We start from the raw sequence: 19,475 nt of genomic DNA on the forward strand, positions 1-19,475 counted from the left end.
CCTACTGAGGCTGTAGCTTATAAGTTGTTTCTAAAATACTTGTAGTATTACAAAAGTGTTGAGGTTGGAAGGGATATCTAAAGATTGTCTAGTCCAAACCCCCTACTCAAAGCAGGATCAGCTAGAGCCAGATGCCCAGAGCCGTGTCCAGGTAGGTTTTAAGTATCCCCAAGGATGGAGACTCTACAATCTTTTTTGGACAGCCTGTTCCCATGTTTCATCACCCTCACAGTAAAAAAGTGTTTTCTTGTGTTTGGGTGGAATCAGGTATTTATAAACTTTGATAAAATCCCCCTTCTGAGCCATCTCTGCTCCAGGCTGAACAGACCCAGCTCTCTCAACGTTTCCATATGAGAGATGGTCTCTTAATTTTCAGCTGTGTGTACTTTTGAAGCATTACCCAATTCATCAATGTATTTGTGAGTTTTCAGCTGATAGACCAATAGCAGATTCCTTCTCTTTTAATGTGGTAAATGTAAATAAATACAGTGGCCCCAGAATAACAGTCCTTTCATTTAAAGACTATAAAGAAGAAAACTTAAGTGTGTACTTACTTTAACAAAGTTAAAATGCCTCTCTTTTTTCTTTGTTCCTTTTATTTTCCCTTTCTTTTTCTTTTTGGATAGTGTTCCTCTTATACTATGGGTTATGAGTTCCTGGCTCTGTATTTCTGAGATATATCAATATTTACATTTTTCTACTGTAGCCCAGCAATCAGCCCAATTCATCTCAGTTGTCTCTACTTTCAGTTTGCTCCTTTATGAAGCTCAATTGAATGCGCCTGCTTCCATGCTTGATAGGCCACGCTTTTTTCCTTGGTAGGGCAGTTTTTTTCTCTGACCTTAGCTATATATGGCTCTCCTCACCCTGCAGAGCATAGACAAATCTAGTCCCTACTATACACCCCTGCCACATGGTTTTTTGCACAACTTTTTTGTGTTGGTTTTTTTAAAGAAGAATTAATGATACTAGTGAGTACTGGAGACTGCTTTGCTTCTCAGAAAAAGTGAAAAAGACATCTCTTTTCTTAATAAAAGCAGCATCTTTGCTATTCTTGTTGAAAAAATACTAACCTGTTATGTTTGCAGCAATACATGGGGATTTATTCCGGTGGTTTCCAGTTTGCTCCAAGAAGGTGGTAATTTTCTGTATTAAGTCTACTAGAACTTAAGTATTGTTGTTAGTAAAAAGGATCCTCTTACCTAATAGTTCTTTTGCTGAATGAAGGATAATTTTGTTTGTCCCATATGGCTTCATCTGTTTTGGTCATATCAGCATAGAAAATTAGCAAGTCTGTGAAGTGATCCTTAAAGCAATGGATATTCACTCTATGAATTTATTCTAATTCTTTTACAGGAACTATTGTTCGACGTCATCGGATTCCACTTCCACCTCCTCGTGAAGATCAGTTCTATACTATAGATAATTTCAATATCAACATAGAAGTAATCCTTTATGCCCGAAGGTATAAGATTATAGATTGTGACCAATTCACAAAAAATTTCCTGAGGAAGATGGGAGTTAGATTAAATCCTCCCGCAGGTCGTCCAGATGACCCATACACCAAAGAGCGGCAAAAGGTCAGATGAGGCAGTAATAGTGAAAACTTGATTTTAATAAAGGTGCCATTGCTATTAGTAATATGCATTATATAAAATATTTCTCTAATAGCAAACAGAAAGTATGTAGAGGTACCTATTTCAACATAATGAATCACAAGAGAAAACTTGCTTTTTAAAATTTTGTTATATGGCTCATTTTACTAACATAGTGAAGTCCCCAATATAACTGATTTTCTCCTGATGTGTTCACGTACCTTTTGAAACAGAACAGAATTAATTGGTAAAAATAAAATAAACCTTTCTGTATTAAACTGAAAAGAAAAAAAATGGACCTATTATATGTTCTCCTTATGATTTTGCTTCAGCTAATTTAATGATAATAAACACTAATGATAATAAGTGTTTAAAAGAAGATCTAATTGGAATTGTGGTTCAAGCACATCCATGGCTTTCTGCAGACTCACTTACTTGATCTATTCATATGTCATCCTTCATCTCTACCCCACATGTTATTAACAGCTCTTTGCATGTGTCAAGCAAATTCTGCTGCCACACAGAACCCAGCACTCTGCAGTTTTAAGACTTGTGAGATTTTGTTTGAATGCAGTTCCCTCTTTTATGAGTATATGGGAACACATATACACCTCCTCCAAAAATCTCACTCGCAGCTCCTGGATGCTATGTGGGTTCCTCTCTGCAGGATTTGGGGTCTTTTCTCTGGGAATAGTAGTGGGAGTGATGTTTTCTGTAGGGGGTAGTGACAGTTTCTTTCACTTCTGTTTTTCTTGATTAATGTGAGTGCAGATGGCACTGTATTTTTCTCTTGACCTGACTCTGTTAGGACTGTTGGCCCATGATATGCAGCCAGTTGTGATAGATCCAGCCTAGTACTCTGAAAGCAACAAATACTACACGTGTCTGTTGCATTCAACTTAATCCTCCCATTGAGAAAACTGCTGCAGCTCTCAGCAGCAAAAATGGAAGGTAATTATGACTGAGATGTGTAGGACCGTTTGCATGTCTTTGAGGCACTCTCAGGCCAACATGCTGGTTTCACTTCATTCATGCTTTCAGGCTTTTTGCAGTCCCCCAGTGAAAAGTAGTATTTGTAATACGTCTCCTGGTTCTGTGTAGTGGCGACTCAGGCTGGCCATGGGTTGCTTTTCCCTTACTCAGGCCTTGTAGGTAACAAGTGTGTATTAACACATGCTGAGTTGTCTTGATACTGGCAGACCGTGTCAACATTATGTATGGTACTGCATAACCTGCTTAGATTTTTTTTTTTTTTGTAAAAACAACAAGCAAAACATTCAAGTATTGTGCATATGTGTGCCTAAAGAGAATGGAGAGGGGAAAAAGGTTTGAGAAATAAGAGCATCAGAAGACCAAAAATTACTGAAATCTATGTCTTAATATTCTCAGTTGTTGAGAAATTACAGAAAAGTTATCTAGCCAATTCTGGCTGCTTTGTGCTCTCACTTTCCTGTGACTAATTTGTGGAAGGTAATTTTTTTTATTTATTAAGGGTGGATTGCTCTGTACTGCTGTGATCAAAATTAAATAGGTTGCACCAGACTCCTAATAGTGCAGATGGCCAGAAAATGAAGGTACGAAGGAAAGGCACAAGAGCGGGCTGTCCCCAGGTGCCGAAAGACGAGCCAGCGGGGAAGAAGACCGGCCTGGCTGACTAGAGAGCTCTGGCTCGAACTGAGGAGAAAGAGGAGAGTCTATGACCTCTGGAAGAAGGGGCGGGCAACTCAGGAGGACTACAGGGGTGTAGCGAGGCTGTGCAGGGAGAAAACTAGAAGGGCCAAAGCTGAGCTAGAGCTCAGTCTGGCTGCTGCTATAAAAGACAACAAAAAACACTTCTTCAAATACATTAGCAGCAAAAGGAGAGCTAAGGAGAATCTCCAGCCCCTAGTAGATGGGGGAGGAAACACAGTGACCAAGGATGAGGAAAAGGCTGAGGTACTTAATGCCTTCTTTGCCTCAGTCTTTATTAGCAGGGCCGAATGTTCTATGGGTACCCAGCCCCTGGAGTTGGAAGATAGGGATGGGGACCAGAATGGAGCCCCCATTATCCAGGGGGAAATGGTGAGTGACCTGCTGCACCACTTAGACACTCACAAGTCTATGGGGCCTGATGAGATCCACCCGAGAGTGTTGAAGGAGCTGGCAGATGTGCTCACCAAGCCCCTTTCCATCATTTACCAGCAGTCCTGGCTAACTGGGGAAGTCCCTGCTGACTGGAGATTAGCGAATGTGACACCCATCTTCAAGAAGGGCCGGAAGGAGGACCCGGGGAACTACAGGCCTGTCAGCCTGACCTCGGTGCCGGGGAAGCTGATGGAGCAGATCATCCTGAGTGCTATCACACGGCATGTAGAGAATAACCAGGGGATCAGGCCCAGCCAGCATGGGTTCAGGAAAGGCAGGTCCTGCTTGACCAACCTGATCTCCTTCTATGATAAGGTGACCCGCCTAGTGGATGAGGGGAAGTCTGTGGATGTTGTCTATCTAGACTTCAGTAAAGCCTTTGACACGGTTTCCCACGGCATTCTCCTGGAGAAACTGGCTGCTCATGGCTTGGACGGGTGTACTCTTCGCTGGGTAAAGAACTGGCTGGACGGCCGGGCCCAGAGAGTGGTGGTGAATGGAGTTTACTCCGGTTGGCGGCCGGTCACAAGCGGTGTTCCCCAGGGCTCGGTGTTGGGCCCAGTTCTGTTTAACATCTTTATCAATGATCTGGACGAAGGGATCGAGTGCACTCTCAGTAAGTTTGCAGACGACACCAAGTTGTGTGGGAGTGTTGATCTGCTGGAGGGTAGGCAGGCTCTGCAGAGGGACCTGGACAGGCTGGATCGATGGGCTGGGGTGAATTGTATGAGGTTTAACAAGGCCAAGTGCAAGGTCCTGCACTTGGGCCACAGCAACCCCATGCAACGCTACAGGCTTGGGGAAGAGTGGCTGGAAAGCTGCCTGGCAGAGAAGGACCTGGGGGTGTTGGTTGACAGCCGCCTGAATATGAGCCAGCAGTGTGCCCAGGCGGCCAAGAAGGCCAATGGCATCCTGGCCTGTATCAAAAATAGCGTGGCCAGCAGGACTAGGGAAGTGATTGTGCCCCTGTACTCGGCACTGGTGAGGCCGCACCTCGAATACTGTGTTCAGTTTTGGGCCCCCCACTACAGGAGGGATATTGAGGTACTGGAGCGCGTACAGAGAAGGGCAACGAAGCTGGTGAAGGGTCTGGAGCAGAAGTCTTATGAGGAGCGGCTGAGGGAGCTGGGACTGTTTAGCCTGGAGAAAAGGAGGCTGAGGGGAGACCTCATCGCTCTCTACAACTACCTGAAAGGAGGTTGTAGAGAGGTGGGGGTCGGTCTCTTCTCCCAGGTAACAAGTGATAGGACAAGAGGAAATGGCCTCAAGTTGCGCCAGGGGAGGTTTAGACTGGATATTAGGAAATTTTTCTTCACCGAGAGGGTTATCAAGCATTGGAACAGACTGCCCAGGGAAGTGGTTGAGTCGCCATCCCTGGAGGTATTTAAAGGACGTTTGGATGAGGTACTTAGAGACATGGTGTAGTGATGGTTTTTGGCAGTGTTAGGTTTATGGTTGGACTCGATGATCTTAAAGGTCTTTTCCAACCTATATGATTCTGTGATTCTGTGATTCTGTGAAAGGAAGGAATATGATGAGATAGAAAACGAGACCAATGAAAAATGTAGCAAGACCCTTAGATTCATATTTCTGTATTGTTGGAGATGATACCCCATGGATGGTGATGTAATCTGGCTCTCTGGCTGTATTTGGTCACTCACTGCATCTTCAAGGGTCAGGAAGAAGGAAAGATAGTACTGGGATGGTAAATACCATACATATGAGTATGATGATGCCTGAAATGGAACAAGTGCTGCAGATCAGCAAGGACATTGGCAGGAAAAACTTGGTTCTGCTCTCCTTATTTTAAGATTGAGTGCTCTGAAAGAATGGGCCTTTTCCCTCTCAGATTTTTAAGGCCAGCAGATGTATCAGTGGATAAACAGAAATGTAGATGATATAAACTGCCCATAGTCAACAGTTCTTTCTGTTCAGACAGCTGAGCTTACAGTGTGTGATTGATGTCCGTCACCATTCTCCTTTGGAAGCAATTGCATATAATTTTGTAGATTAGAAGGTCTGTCTTGCCCCTTTAACCCACTTTGGGCATGATGGATTTTGACTTAGGAAAAACACCTTGTTCAGAACAACGTTTATATATGTGACTGTAACTGACGGTATGTAAATGCAGTCCTCGGATTGAATCATCATCATGGGATCCAATTTAATGCAGTGCTACTGGTTTTGCAGCAACCATGACTGTAGATAGCATCTTCTCATAGATCACATCAGCTGGAATATATTTTTAGTTGGAAATTTGCTATTCCTTTTCAGACCTATGGGTGTATATTGAGAGGAGAACATACAGACCCAGTACCTGCCAACTGTATGACTTGAATCAAAAGTTAATTAACTATGTTTTAAAGCTAAAAGAAAGAAAAGCCAAAGGGAAAAAGAAAGAATTAATTCTTTATACCACATAATCTATAAAAATAATTTTCAAGGAAGTAAATCAGGAAGGGTGATGCTATTTGGAATTGTAGTCCTCTGATTACCATGGGCAATTTGTTGAAAATGTGAGCTGTACTATAAATAATTTAACAATTTTCTGATCTGAAGGACCTTGTTGCAAGAAAAACAAGGATCAAAACCAATCCAAAATTGTTTTCATATATTTTCCGAGGGCACAGAAACCCTGTAAATAGTTCTTTGGTAATGGCATAAATAGTGTTTCATGTATTGTAATTGTGTGGTGTTATCTGAAAATCCTAAAAGCATGTTCTAAGATTAGATGGTACCCTGCAGTTTGGTGTCCTGTTTTTAAGAGCAAATAATTAAAAAGGTGTTTCTCTTAATTTCTCCTTTATCTGCAGATTCTGGACAGCATGAAGCCATTGCGCCCTTATGAGCGCATTGACACTTTGAAACAATTTCTGGAGCATAATGGACATGTTTTACGTTTTTTCTGTGTATGGGATGACCCAGAATCCATGTTTCATGACCCACGGGAACTTGTTCTGCACTATTATTTGTCTGATGATACTATAGATATAAAAGAAATTATACCAGTAAACTCAGGCCGGGATGCAGTTCCACTTTTCCTCAAAAGAGATAAGCTTCCAAAGGTGAGGAATGAAAATTTCAGCTTATTTTGAATTCTTCCACTAATTAAGAAATCCTAAATGCCTTGTTTTGAAAATCCTGTGTTAGGATTGTAATGATATTTAGAAGTGTTATCAGAGTATTAATCATAATTGTATAATTTAGGTTTTACACACATTCATATAATAACTTAATAAGTGATGGAAAAAAATAAGGTTAGGCTTGTCATGCTTAAATTAAAAGGAGAGAAAATTTAGGCAGAAAGATATCCTGTGATTTCCTTTCTCCCATATTAGTATATTAAGGTAAATGTATTAATAAAGCTGTGCAGTAATGGAAGTCCAGAAAATTAATTAATATTGATAGATAAAGTAATGTAAAACTGAGGTGAATTCAGGTTTGATCCATATGATTTATATTTGGAACCTTTGGAAAAGTCCAGTTTTAGTATTCCATAACATTACTTCTTTGTAGCAAATGTAGCGATTTCTTAAAATTGTGTTCCTAGATTTGGGATCTTATGCAAAGCTAGTTAAAATAAATAGGAATCCATGAATAAGCCTTGTCAGGTATTAATCAGGAGCTTATTTGAGAAGGCTCCTCTCAAAGAAATCTTCAAGGGGCTTGAGTCCTCTGTAACCTATTATGATTATAAAATTAACGAGCTGAATACACTTCTGTATCACCCCAAACAGATCCTGATGATAGAATAGCATCAACCCACAGATGGACTAAAACACTGGGGAATATTTTCCCTCCTTTCCTTCTAATACTGGTAATCTATTTGTGATGCCATACATGTACATGAGATTTTATAGTAAAAACCTAACAGTAAAATATTGCACTGTTCTCACCTTGTGCATCCTGTGTTCTGAGATGCTGATTTAGCAGTGGCTCTATGCTGACCAACCCCTTCTACCATTGAAGTGCATGTTGCAATTTTAAGGGCTGGCGGCTTCTTCTGAATTCAGTGGTAATTTTGAAAAGGACAGCAGAGGAGATCAGTCAAAAGTTGGGGTGTCAGGGAAGGTGGTATGACAAAATAACCCACTTTGGTTACCCTGCATCAGCAGTTTGTTCATGATTTAAAAAATTTAATGTGTTGGCGTATTAAGTTTGATATTTCTGGGATAAATTACTATTGTAATTTTGAAACTTACAATAGAAACAAAAATACTAACATTTTTGCCAATAGAATCATGCTTCCTTGAATCCCCTGTATTTGTGCAGTGGTCAGCACAGTAGGACCAACCCTGAGTGGTTCTTTTGCATGTTTTTATAATTATTACCAATCAAAATAATAGCCCTTAGAGCAGATGTTGACAAGGATATGCTGCTTTGGGTGTGCTAACCTTTGCTTTCTGCTTGCTTCCAAGAAAAAGGAGACTTTACTCTTAGATACACAGTAAGATTCTGAATGCTTCTTCTGGCATACGTACTGGCTTTTGACATACACACTGGCTTTTAGGTTCGGTGGTGTAATCTTACCTTAGAATTTACTAAAAATTCTCCCAAGAAGATACTACAGTAACAGTCAGTCTGTAAAAAAACCTGCTAGTTCTAAGGTAACTGAGTTCTCTTTCTTGACTGTTAACTGTATTTCTTAAGAGTTGGTCTCTTTTCTTGCAGTATGCTCCCACTGGGCTGTATCAGCCGGGCACAATCACCAGTCGTACTGTTCTCAACGTATTTGGAAAGTTAGTAGGAAACAGAGGCCGTTACATTCTGGACAATCGTAAGGTCAGATATTATTGAATGACTCCAGCTGTTGAATGTCTTTATAGTAGTTTTTGTAATTTCTGTGGTGGTTATCCTCTACAACAGAGCTATTTATAAAATTGTGTTGCCACTGGAGAATAGCTCAAATGAAAACTACTGAAATTTTTTGTATGTAAATTCCATGTTTGTGAAAGTGAGGTAGCTTAGCATGGGGTGAAAAATACTTGCAAATGGACTATGAATGTTATATTTTAAATCACACGCACTAAATGACCTAGATTTTAAAAAAGGTTTTGGGATTCTGAGATTTATAGAGCTGCTATTCCCTCTTTTATTAGACAGGAGCAGTGCATCAGGAATTTTACAGAGACAGTGACCTGAAAATAGGGGCAATAATTAATGTTTGGGGAAGGAAAGTAATGCTATGTGATTGTGATGAATTCACTAAAGAGTATTACAGGACAAAGTATGGAATCGGTAAGTAGTGATAATTATCCTTTCCTTATGAGCATTTTTATACTTCTGAGTTTGACAGAGCTGTCTTTGAATTTTATTACTGACAAAACATGTTCATTAAAACCTTTAGCAATAACAATCTGTTGTAGGCTGTTAAACAGCAAAGCAGTAATTTTGCAGGTGATCCAGAAGGGCTTTCTTACATGTTACTCCATTGAAAACGAACACATAACGTGCATGTTCTGTTCCTAACTGCCTCTATTTTAAAACCAGAATGACAAAATAGTCATATGGATAGACTGCCAATTCTTCTCTCCTTCCCCCTCCCATTCCAATAGCTGTGTTTGCAGTCAGAAAATAAAGAGCATGTAGCGAGTGGGTAAGTAGAATGAGCTCAATTATTCCCCATTATACTATGTTTCATTTTATATGGATGTCAGAATCCTCACATAATAAGATTTTCTGACACAACAGTAGTAGTCTGTCACATTATTGGTTTTTACAATGCAGTTTTATGTATTCTGGACCATTAGAGTATGTATCCTGTGAAATTTCAGCAGTGAATTCTGGAAACATTTAGCAGCTATGTCCATAATGGAAAAGCATTTTGGAAGCGTATAACAATAGGGGCTTTCGTTTATCTGTCTTTGAATTCTCTCAGTCGGACTTGCTAATGGTTCTATTATGGACATCTTCCTGCAAAAACAACTTAGTTAATTTCTGGCAGCTTATTCATTCAATAAATATAGCTAAGTGTCTGACTGTTCAGAGATGGTTCAAAGAATCCTACTATGGCCTTTCTCTGACATTGTGAAACAAAATACCTGGGTAGACTATTTCTTTCAGCTTGACTTGTGATTAGATAGAGTGTAGTATTTGGATCAAAGCTTGTCTGCTGCATTGAGGGAATTAAATGATGTAGCACTGCCATTACAACACTAAATTTCTTAATTGGTAAAACATGTCTCATTAGGACTTTTTTAATAATAGCTTGGCATGTCTGTACCAAAATAGATCTTTTCTTATACTAGCCAGTGTGTGAGGAAGCCATATTCAATAACCATAGTATTATGTATAATAATAGTGAGTCTAACGCCAGAGATGCAAAACAGGGGGTTCTTCCCTGACAATTTTTTCAGCCAAGACCGCTGCCACTGTTTGGCAGCAATATCCTCTGTCTGAGTAAAATATCCTGGAACAGTGAATGGGGATTTCTTACTCACAGCGGGCAATGAAATGCAGCTGACCATTCTGTATCAACCAAGCAATGCAACCAAGCGTTACACAAATGCAAAGGCTCTTCCCCTCCTATAATGCTGGCTCAGTAATTTCTGGTTATGTCTCTGGATGTTAGAGTTAGGTGCTTTGCAAGTTAGGAGAAGTCAGAAGTTCCTGACGTGTAGAGTTCTAGAAAACTGGCACCATAGGTGATCTAGTCGATTCGCATTGTTCTGAGGCAGGATAGTGTATGTGCATAACCTGTCACTGGCTGATGTTTGTATAGCCTTTTATCAGCATCCTCCAGTAGAGGAGATCTCTCTGCCTCCTGAGGTATCTTGTCCTAACCTCATAGTTAGAAATGCTGCTTAATAGCTACTCTGACGCTGGTTTGTGTAAACTGAGAGTAACTTTTTTGTCTTACCTTTGTTGGACATGGAGAACAACTGATCAGTATCGTCTTTTTATAACAACCTCGTACCTATTTGAACACTTTCCAATACACCACCTTACCACCTTACTCCCTTCCCAGGCCGTTCGGTGCTAGGGGAAACCTTTCAGTCTTTCTCCCTAGTGCATTCCTTTATATCTGTGATAATTTTTCTGGTTTTTCTCAGCACTCTCTCCAGTTTGTCTGCCTCCTTAACACAAAACGCACAAAGATGTGCTCTAGTTGAGACCTTCAGGAAACTGGGAAGTGTTTTGAACATGCCTTTAAGGATACATGATGGCAGAGACTGGCTAACACAAAAAACCCATCCATCTTGATGCTGCCTGTCTTGTTCACAGAAAATACACACTTTCTTAGAGCTAAGAGATTCTCACAATTTGCTGTGAAATTCTTTCCTGTTTTCCCCATCAGGATTTAAAAAATGTAGGTATGACGTTTTAGCTAGAAGGGGCTAAGAGTAGAATCAGGGTAGTTTTTGGCTTAGAAGCAAGTTTTGGGAGAAAAAGGGTTAGGGTTCACCTTTCCTTCTTAGCGAGTTACAAACTTCATTTGTGTCTGGTGGATGTACAAGGTACTCTCAGTGGGCTCAGTCCCACAAAGTGCCCGGCATTCTGCTCCCATCCAATTAAACACTGAAACGTGCTTAATTGCAGCTTGAGTCCAGGGAGACCATTTACTTGAGTAAGAGTAAGCAAGGGGATAAATGAGTTCTTACATCAAGGCACAGCACTCAGCACCTCACGGCATCAATCCAGCTGTTTGTTATTGTGTTTTCACATTACTCCCCTTCCAATTTATACTCTTCTGCCAAAGCCATTAAAGGGGCTGACATTTATTTTTGACTCTGCAGTTTCAGCATAAGTTGCTTGCCGAGGAATTTGCCCTTTAGGAGAATTAAGAGCAGTTTAGATTTCCCTTGAAGTGCATGATTATGGTATCTTATATATTTCCAATGTTGGTTTTGCCTGTTTTGCCTTTTATACTGTTTGTGAAAAGCAAAGGAGAGCTCTTCCATGGGTAAATAATAGCTAATGCCCTTCAATAGCTATCAATGGAAGAGAAAATACCTTAATGTGTGATATTATCTGTCCAGACTTGCTAGTGCAACCTCAGAGAAGTAGAAGAATGTTCTATAGCGACGTAGGTGTTGTGGTCACCCAGCTAAAACATGAAATATACTGATGTGCAGTGGGGGGAAGCTGATACTCGTTCGCACTGAATACAGTATCTCAGCACAGAGTTGAGTATGAAGTGTTCTTTCTTAAAAACCAGATTGTTCCTGAAGGAACAAAACCAGTAAAATCTGGTTTCCCACTGACTTTTCTTCAGTGTCCTAGCACCTCCCAAGCCTGTCTGTTACGCCTTTTCGCAGCACCCCGTGATCCCTCTCCTGTCCCAGCTCTCCTCGCCCTCCCACCCCCTCATTTCTCAGGCTCCCTCTCTGACCTGCTGCCTGGGCAGAGCAGCGTGCGGGGTGATGGGCTGGCCAGTACATGTGTGCTTTTGGCCAGGCAGCTGCTGCTGGATAACAGCTGACTTCTTCCTTTTCCCTCAGTGGGGGCATTAAAGCCTGCTGCCAATTTTCACTAGACGCGTCAGAGATGTGAGTCTCTCTGGCGTCTAACCTCTCCGCTACATGTGGTGGAGGCTGAGCAGTGGCTTCTAAATATACTTGTGCATTTACAGATGCCTTTTTTGCTCAGGTAACTGGAATAATCATGAAGTAAGACTGTAAAAGGAGATTTTCTTTGAATCAGAATAAACACTGTCATGTTTTAGCTCCATGGAAGGTTCTGTGAGCCCTAGATTGTCTTTAATCACGCATTTAAAAGTTGTGAAGATGGTGGTATTGCCTTCTTATTTTACTTCTTACCTAACTGTGAAACAGACTTGCACAAAAAACACGTCTCAGCTGTTTGTTATTCATCTCCTCTTATGTATGGAGAACGTCATGTTAACAATGTCATCCCTCCAGGTTACTGTCACCTCTTACATTGTCCAAGGCTAGTGCGACTTCTCTCTCCTGTTCTTGGCTGTAATGCTCAGAGGTGTCTGTCCTCTTCCTCTGAAGGCAGAATTTCTTGCCTGCCTGCTATATACTGATATTCAATATGGTTATCACTCTAATCCAAAGTATGTAGCACTTAACTCTTCCTTGAAATATGTTTTTATCTAACACGAGGGCTTCCTTACAGTTCTTCGACTGAGGGCCAACGGTAATCTTACAATGTATATAACAATCTTACAGCGTATATTGAAACTGAAAGCAGACAAGCTCATTCAAGGTGGTTTAATGCTGCCTCCGTGGCAACAAATTATTTTTGAGGAATTCAGTGTTTCTTATGAAGAAGGCTGTGCCGTCGTCAAATTGTTTATATGCTAAAGATGTGGCTGGAGCTGTTTTGTTTCTTGCTGTTCCCAGTGCTTGTTCATATCTCACTCAGGTTTTGATGTCATGAGAAAAAGTAACTAGTATGTGATACGTGTTTGATATACTAGGTGAAATAAAACCCCTAGGGCCAGCCCATCTCCTGCTGGGCATCAATTGATGCAGTAACAAGGGGTGTAACTGTCCATGAGGAATATACCTGTGCTATTCTTTCTGGAAGTAGAAATTTGTAATCCCGGACTTTCAATTTACCCCCTACTCACTGTAAATTCACACTGAAAGTCTTACAGCCTGGAAGAAGAGAGCATTGCTTCCTTTTCCAGACTGGACAGAGGTAATTTTCTTAAGAAACAGTGATAACCTTGAGAGGAGTGCATTTTAGTTAGTGTAAGTGCAAGCTGTCTGATTCTACCCTAACGGTGTGTGGCAGAGCAAAGATGAAACAAGTTTTGAGCTCAGGTGTGGCTATTAGTCTATTGCACCTAGCTGGCTGTTCAAAAGTTGCAGAAATGAGCTTTTAACTAGTTCCGTAAACTGTATTTCTTCATTTCTCCATTTCTGTCTGAATTTCTTCATTCACAGGAGAGAATCTGAATACATAATCCTTTAAAATCCTGGAAGCTGTAGGTGGCATGAGGCTGGATGTTTGTGTTCAGTGAATCTGAATGAAGCAAGCTCATTTTACATCAGGGAAGGGATAGGAAACAAAGCGTTGAACTTCTCTTTGGACTTCGTTTACCCCATGCTTGGGTTATGAGGGATTTAATGTACTCTCTGGGGCTAACACAATATTCCTCTTAATTTGTAGTTTCCTTTTAGTTTATAAATCTAATTTTCATCCACATGGGCTAAAGTACATACAAAGGGAACTGCTTTAGCATTTCTTAATGAATGCCTTATGCGTGAGTGTTAATGTGCATACACTGTGACCTGCGTGTAAACACATGAGCTTGCCTTTAGAGTTTGTCAGTTCAACTGAACGTCCTGGCTTCCCAAACTCTTGGCAGCGAGCGTATTACTTGCAACCGTGCAAAGAGACGGGCTTTGCTTCGGCTAACATACGCTGCTACAAGCATCCAGGCTTGGAGGCAGAAAATATTAGTTCAGACTAACCTAGTGCGTAACTAAAAAAAAAACGAACGTCACGGTTTATAAACAGCACCGAGACCCTCACGGGAAGGACCCGAGCCGCCGACCGCGGCGCCGGGCGGTGAGGGGAGCGAGTGACGCGGGGCGGGGACCGCCGCCGCCCGCCCCGCCGCGCGGCCACTAGGTGGCGCTGTGGGAGCGCGGGAACCGCGCGCTCGGCGCTCCCGTGCCCTGTGCGCGGCCCCGCGGCGGCGGGAAGGCCGCCCTGTGGGAGCCCGGCCCGGGCCCGGGCCCTGCCGCCGGCGCGGCCGTAGTCACGGCCTGGCTGAGCGCTCACCGGCTCCGTGCCTGTCGGTGCCGGGGTGTTCTTTCTGTCTCCGTGCGTGTGGGTTTGCACACGCCGCGTTGCTTGCAACAAGAATCGCGTGTAGAAGTTACTTAACGTGGCACGCTGAAAATGTCTCGATTTTGTCACAAACAGTATGTAGAAAATAGTATTTTGGTGCATGTTTGCATGCACACGTGCTCTTTCATGGTGAAGATTGCTTTGAAAAGTTCTGAACGGTCTTTCTTTTGCATATGGCTTGGCCTTTGTACTGCCGAGTCACAGAAAGGGCACGTGTAGTTCTTATGGAGAAAAATGTTGGTGTGGTTTTGCAAAACCCCTTTGTGACTGATTGGGGTGAAGGTGTTAGCTTTTTGAGTCAGACCATATTCTTCGAGAGGTAAAGGCCAAAGGAGATCCCATTGTGTTTTCAGGTTAAAGAAAAACTCTGGCATCTGAATGCTTTCTATATTTTTCAACTTCATACTGCTGTTAAGCAAGTTAGATTTTAAGAGAGTATGCTGCTTTGATCTTCTGATATAGCCATGTTTAAAACATTTTAATCACAAGCCAATTCAGAAAATGTTCCAAGTGACAGCAGTTTTGTCATTCTTCTCTCTTTGCACTGAAACCCATGCTACAAATAGGTTATTCATTTATCTTCAGTTCTGGGCAGAAAAGTTAAGTTTTAAAGAAAAAAACCCCTTTATTTCATGGGATCCACTTTTATACACTGGCCACTTATATCACTCTTTGCCCCCTGGGCTGCGGTTTGTGATCTGTCTTCTTCCAGTTTGCCTCATGGGTTTGTCTTTCACCTCCTAGCCCAGCCAGCTCTGCCTTCTTGAGGGCAGCATCTCCAGCCCACCCAGGCTGTGGAGGTGATGCCGTTCCATGCGGGCTGTGCTGCGCCGGTTGGCTCTGACCTTCTCATTGCACCCGTCTTGGTGCGGGAAGGGCTCTGCAGGTTGTGGGGGGCAGCAAGCTGGGCTTAGGGCCACAGCAAAGAGGGCCAGCCGCAGCCTGGGCTGCCCAAAAATCGAGGAAAGTGATTATCCCCCTCTGCTCAGCGCTCTTTAGACCTCATCAAGGTACCGTGTCCCCTTTTGGGTCTGCCAGGACAGGAAAGACATGGACCAGCCAGGGCAAGTTCAGGGGAGGCCCCAGGACGGTCAGGACTGAGGAACACCTGGGGGAGCAGGGCTTGCTCAGCCCAGGAAGGGCCCTGAGCCGCTGCCTGCACCCACCCTTGGGGAGGTTGCTGAGACCAGGCAGCCTGGCTCTTCACAGGGTTACGCAGCGGGAGAGCGTGAGACAACATGCATAAGTGGAAACAAGAGGCTCAGAGTGGGGTATCAGGAAACACTTTCCTCCCTGGGGCAGGCTGCCAGGGCAGGCAGCCTGGGAGGTTTCAAGCCTGGAGGTTTCAAGCCCCAACTGGAGGTTTCAAGCCCCAACTGGACACAGCCCTGAGCAGCCTGGTCTGGCCTGGGGCTGACCCTGTCCTGAGCAGGAGAGCATGCTAGAGACCTCCCGAGGTCCTGTCCAACCTGAATTATCCTGTATTCCTATGATTTATGTCTTCATTTGTCTCATGTCTGCCCATTCACTTTCTCCTATATACAAGTTACTTTTTTTCTCTCATTTTTTCCATTTTCCATTAACCTTATTTAACCAGCAGACCGTATTACTGTGTTGAAGTTTTATGTGAACCCCACTGGCAGCTGGAAGCTGTGTTGCAGCGAAAGAGCAGTGCAGGGAGGCAACAAGGGGCCAAATGGTACAGGCAAGATTTTCACCAAGAGAGGAGTATGGAGGAACCATAGGGCAGCAGGGCTTTTGAGAGCAACCCCTATGGAAAGTGAGTGCAGGTCCCTGACCAGACATGTCTCTGCTGAGTCAGCTCCTGCTGTGTATCTGGGATAGTCAGGACCATTGATCACTGTGAGGAAAGGCTTGAGACTGGGGAAAATTGAGGAGAAACAAAGCTTCCGAAACTGGATAAAGTGAGATGTGGACTGAAGCTATTAGCTTCAATTCTTCTCATATATGTATGATTTAAATAATGAATAAAATTTTATTTATTTATGTATTTATTTTCCTCTGGCAAAAAGCAGAGGGTAGGAAACTCATAAGCCAAGTATTTACTTAATCATGTTGTCTCAAAGGATAAAACTGAAAAATTAATTTAGAATTATTAATTTATTATTTTATCCCATTTTGAAACTATATTTGTCTTTCCTTTTGCCTGTGTATCTTAATGATATTTGTCAAACATTTTAAGATTATAGATGAAATCCTGAAACCCTTGAAGAAACAATGATTTTGCTATTGGCTTCTATGGAGTCTTGTTCTACCCTGTAACAGTAGGAGGGATCCTGGTTTGACTTTGATCAGTGCTCTGTTACAGAAATAGGCTAATAAGTATTCATTTTGGATGTTTAAATTCTTAGTAGAATGGCTTCATCAGAACAGGAATAAATAAGTCTTGCTGTCTTTGTTGTAGAGGATTTCACCCCAGTTCCATATAAGGCTCCACCACCTCCAAAAACAGAAAAAAAGTTTCCTCCTTATACTGGATTTGGTTCCGAAGAGGATTCTCTATGTTCCTGTATGGGTCTGCTTCCCAAGCCTCCCCAAAAAGATTTCAAGAAATTCATGGAGAAAGACAGGTATTTCAGTGAAAAATAATTCCAACTTTTTAAATTATGTCTTTTTGTGAAGGAGATAAATGTTAAACAGGGATGTCATTTTTTCAGCAAAATATGCAGCTCATCAGACTTTTAGAGGACTGGTTTAGTGACATGGTACTCCAATTTTCTCCAAACTCAGCAAAATTTCTCTTTTGAGAAGGCAAATATTCTGACCCTGCCATCCCCCACCTCCTTCCTTTCTGCTGTCTTCAGTGGGAGTTTGATGGAAGTCTTAGTCCAGGAATTAGGAATTTTGTATGCTTCAGCAGTCCAACACTGATTTGTTTTTCTGTTTGACTTTCTGGCATTTACTTTTTTGTCTGATGAATTTCATGCAATTTATTGTAGCAATATTAAAGCATTAACCCTTTACTTTCCATTATGAAATGGTTTGTCAGACAGTGGTTGTTGAAGCCTAAGCAGAAAGCAAAGTCACATGCTAGAGATTCACCTGTAGAACCTCTGTAAAAGGAGAAAGCTATTAGAAAAAGTCTTGGGAATGTATTGATAGTGCATATAGCAGTACCGTAAATTATTTAAAACACAATCACTTAACAAACATCCAACTAGTAAGATCATCTGGCGGGCCTGATTTTGTGGAGAAAATCCTAGTATGTATTGCTATTCAGAATTTGACTTGAAAATATACATGCCTAAATGTGTTCTTCCTTTATACATTTTCTGGAAAGAAAGTCGGAGCTTGATTTGCAACTGAATTTGAATACAAATTCATTCCAGACCTGTGGCAGAGAAGTAATTTGCCCCTGAAAATGATTCCTTTCTATATGGCTGACTCGAGCTGGTTCTGTTAATTTAAGCTGAAAATGGTTTTTGACAAAGTAGGGAATCTTACGCCATTTTCCTTCTTGGTCCAGGAATAACACAATTTATGTTACAAAACTCAGGAGAATGCATCTCTTAGTGATGAAAACTTTTCTCATACTCTGTTTTTGATTTCTTATCTCTTCTCTCGCTTTTTAGAAGTGGCATGGAAAGTAACATATTGCGCTTTCTTGCAAAACTCATCACAGATAGTCCTATTGACAAGGATCGGAAATTCATTATTTCGTACTTCCTGAGTGATGACACCATTTCAGTTTTTGAACATATACAGCGAAACACAGGTAAGGTGTAGTAATGTATTGCAATCCGTCCCAGTTGCCCTGCTCATTTGATTAGAGTTTACAGTAAACATTGTGGCCAGACTCGGCACTAGCAGAAGCAGGGATGTGGATTTTTAAATGCAATGGGAATTACATCAGCAGGTCTACTGCATTATCGTGCATAGCTGTATGTCATAGTAATTTATAATCTTCATCGCTCAGAATAACACTGTTCGCTGTATGACAGTACTTCACAATATCCTTTGGGAACTGGAATTTTAATGCATTAGAACGTTTATTACATTTTAATTTGCAAATTTGGCCTTTAAACATTTGCTTTTGTTGTGGATAACATACAGGAATTGTATTGTAACTGATGATAAATAGGGAAAGGAAATGTAAGACATCAAGAATGGAAGAGTAAATCCTCTGTTTTGCAAGGTTGTGTTATGGTGTTATGAAACCTATATACCATCCATTGTATAGAAGCAGCTCATGAAAGCAAAACAGTTGTGATATTTTTTAACATACCTTATCATTAATCATGTAGTGTTGAGCATATAAAGAGTGAAGATTGCCCTGTGCTAGTGTCTGTACGTGTGCATGTGTGTATAATACTGAACTGAATTTCAAGAGCCAGACTACCAGTGTTTAAGTGACAAATGCTTTGTTACTTCTCAGTTGCTTGATCACATTTATCCTATTGCTGGATCATGGTGACCCAATGTTGCCATGGTTAAATTCTTTTGACCACTGCTGTCTGTTGTAGGCTGCCTCCAACTGAAGATATGAAAGGTTTTGTGATTTTCAAGCATCTTTTTATTTCCTTGGAGTGTCTTGCACACGGATGGAAGGACACAGGACTGGGAAGGATGTCAGGAAGTCATTCTGTAACTCAGAGAGATAGGGAAGCCTTGGCTAAGCACGACCATGTTGGAGAGATTAGTGTATTTCGGTGAAGCCCACAAAACATCTGCAGCAACAGTTTCAGAGCAGTTAACATCCAGAAGTGCTCTGGCACCTCTCAACATGTGCAGTTGAAGGACTGACTCTTAAAAGCTGCTGTCAGCCTCTGATAAAACCATAGAGAGAAAAAAATCAGGAAATCACATTCTCTGAAAGACAAAGGAAAAAGAGTAATAGGTTTCCTTAGTTACCATGATAGGCTCTTGTGGAACCTCGTGACTAGCTCTTTTGATACTTCTTGAATTGTCCTATATCAGCTTCTCGGCACAGAGCACCTTAGTGTGGTATTTCAGGTACACCCTGCA

General features: G+C 41.7%; 1 protein-coding gene across 3 annotated transcripts in view; it reads left to right on the forward strand.

The window, feature by feature from the left end:
- The window catches only part of EFHC2 (EF-hand domain containing 2), a 67,760-nt gene that overhangs the window by 23,502 nt on the left and 24,783 nt on the right, over nucleotides 1-19,475 (forward strand). For all 3 annotated transcript variants that reach the window (XM_075520078.1, XM_075520097.1, XM_075520087.1), the window contains exons 4-9: nucleotides 1,357-1,580; nucleotides 6,533-6,784; nucleotides 8,391-8,501; nucleotides 8,819-8,957; nucleotides 16,915-17,080; nucleotides 18,083-18,225. In XM_075520078.1, the coding sequence (XP_075376193.1) occupies nucleotides 1,357-1,580; nucleotides 6,533-6,784; nucleotides 8,391-8,501; nucleotides 8,819-8,957; nucleotides 16,915-17,080; nucleotides 18,083-18,225 (1,035 nt within the window). The remainder of the gene's footprint in view (nucleotides 1-1,356; nucleotides 1,581-6,532; nucleotides 6,785-8,390; nucleotides 8,502-8,818; nucleotides 8,958-16,914; nucleotides 17,081-18,082; nucleotides 18,226-19,475) is intronic.

Source organism: Mycteria americana, chromosome 1 (assembly GCF_035582795.1).
Source record: "Mycteria americana isolate JAX WOST 10 ecotype Jacksonville Zoo and Gardens chromosome 1, USCA_MyAme_1.0, whole genome shotgun sequence".
NCBI classification, from domain to species: Eukaryota; Metazoa; Chordata; class Aves; order Ciconiiformes; family Ciconiidae; genus Mycteria; species Mycteria americana.